Raw genomic sequence first — 1,154 nt, 5'->3', positions numbered from 1 at the left:
TTGTGACCTCAAAGTTACAAGGTCATCTCTCCACCAATTCCACCAAATAAAACTTAGTTTGTCGTATATGAAGTATGAAACACATGATATATTAGAAATAGAATTAATACGTTCTTCTGTATAGAGCAATATATATACTACTATTAAGGAAAGACTTCTTGCTTAGGTCTTTCCTTACTCTATTTCTATTCAATAAGAAAACACACATTAAACAAACAAAAAAAAAATCCTTTTCTCATTGTCCCACATTTAAAATTCCTTTTTCTCCTTGTCCCCTTCTTTCCCCATTCTCTCCTATACCATTATAAATAAACCAAACACATCCTAAAACAACCATAAAAATATCTCCCTTCTTCCAATTTCATCTTTCTCATAAACTCTTTTATTAACAAATACTTAAAAAAAAAAAATGGGAACAACTTCAGAATCAAATATTAAGATTATAATCGAGAAAAATCCCTCCGAAGCTCGTTTATCTGAACTCGGCATTAAATCCTGGCCTAAGTAAGTATATATACATCTTCGTTCTAGTTACTTTGAATTAATAGTCACGCTGATAGTGTAGTCTGAACTACTAGACGAAACCCGAACACAAATAATAACTTTTTGGTATATGTTTATGTGTGATTATGTGCAGATGGGGTTGTCCACCAGGAAAAATAACATTGAAATATGATGCAACAGAAACATGTTATTTTGTGAGAGGAAAAGTAAAGGCATACCCTAAAAAAGGGTCAACAAATGATAATGAAGGAGTAGAATTTGGAGCAGGAGATATTGTGATTTTTCCCAAAGGTCTTAGTTGCATTTGGGAAGTTTCTGTTGCTGTTGATAAATTCTACAAGTTTGATCCTCCTTCATGCTAATTAACATACTTAGTAATTATTAATTAATCACCCTAAAGTATTTGTTTGAAGGTATTTTTACTTGGTTAGATCTTAATTTTAGTTGGTATTTTTCTCAAGTGTTCCAAGATTCTTGGAAATATTACACAAGTAATGAGTCCAAAGTTTTTTGGTTTTTTTTTCAACTTATTTGGAGGTTTAATTTTCAGTTTGTACAAGGTTTGTAATTTGGGTAGCATTTATATGGAGTAAAAATACATGGATTAATTAAGCTCGGAATTTTATATAAAATCATAATGCATGCACCTA

General features: G+C 30.8%; 1 protein-coding gene across 1 annotated transcript; it reads left to right on the top strand.

Moving 5' to 3' along the window:
• Positions 1 to 409: 409 nt before the first annotated feature.
• Positions 410 to 866, top strand: LOC145603813 (uncharacterized). Its single transcript, XM_081659800.1, has 2 exons — positions 410 to 504; positions 638 to 866. The coding sequence occupies exons 1-2, from the start codon at positions 410 to 412 to the stop codon at positions 864 to 866; spliced, it is 324 nt and encodes a 107-aa protein (XP_081515926.1).
• Positions 867 to 1,154: the final 288 nt, after the last annotated feature.

The sequence above is a fragment of the Chenopodium album genome, chromosome 22 (genome assembly GCF_948465745.1).
Source record: "Chenopodium album chromosome 22, dcCheAlbu1.1, whole genome shotgun sequence".
Classification (NCBI taxonomy): Eukaryota; Viridiplantae; Streptophyta; class Magnoliopsida; order Caryophyllales; family Amaranthaceae; genus Chenopodium; species Chenopodium album.
Note: the sequence above shows the minus strand (reverse complement) of the source record. Positions and strands in the feature narration are given on the sequence as shown.

What these genes read in the sequence shown, in the direction of transcription:
- LOC145603813 (XM_081659800.1), top strand. Translation starts at nt 410, where the DNA reads ATGGGAACAACTTCAGAATCAAATATTAAGATTATAATCGAGAAAAAT. An exon ending in GGCATTAAATCCTGGCCTAA is followed by an intron (nt 505 to 637) that starts GTAAGTATATAT and finishes GATTATGTGCAG; the next exon opens with ATGGGGTTGTCCACCAGGAA.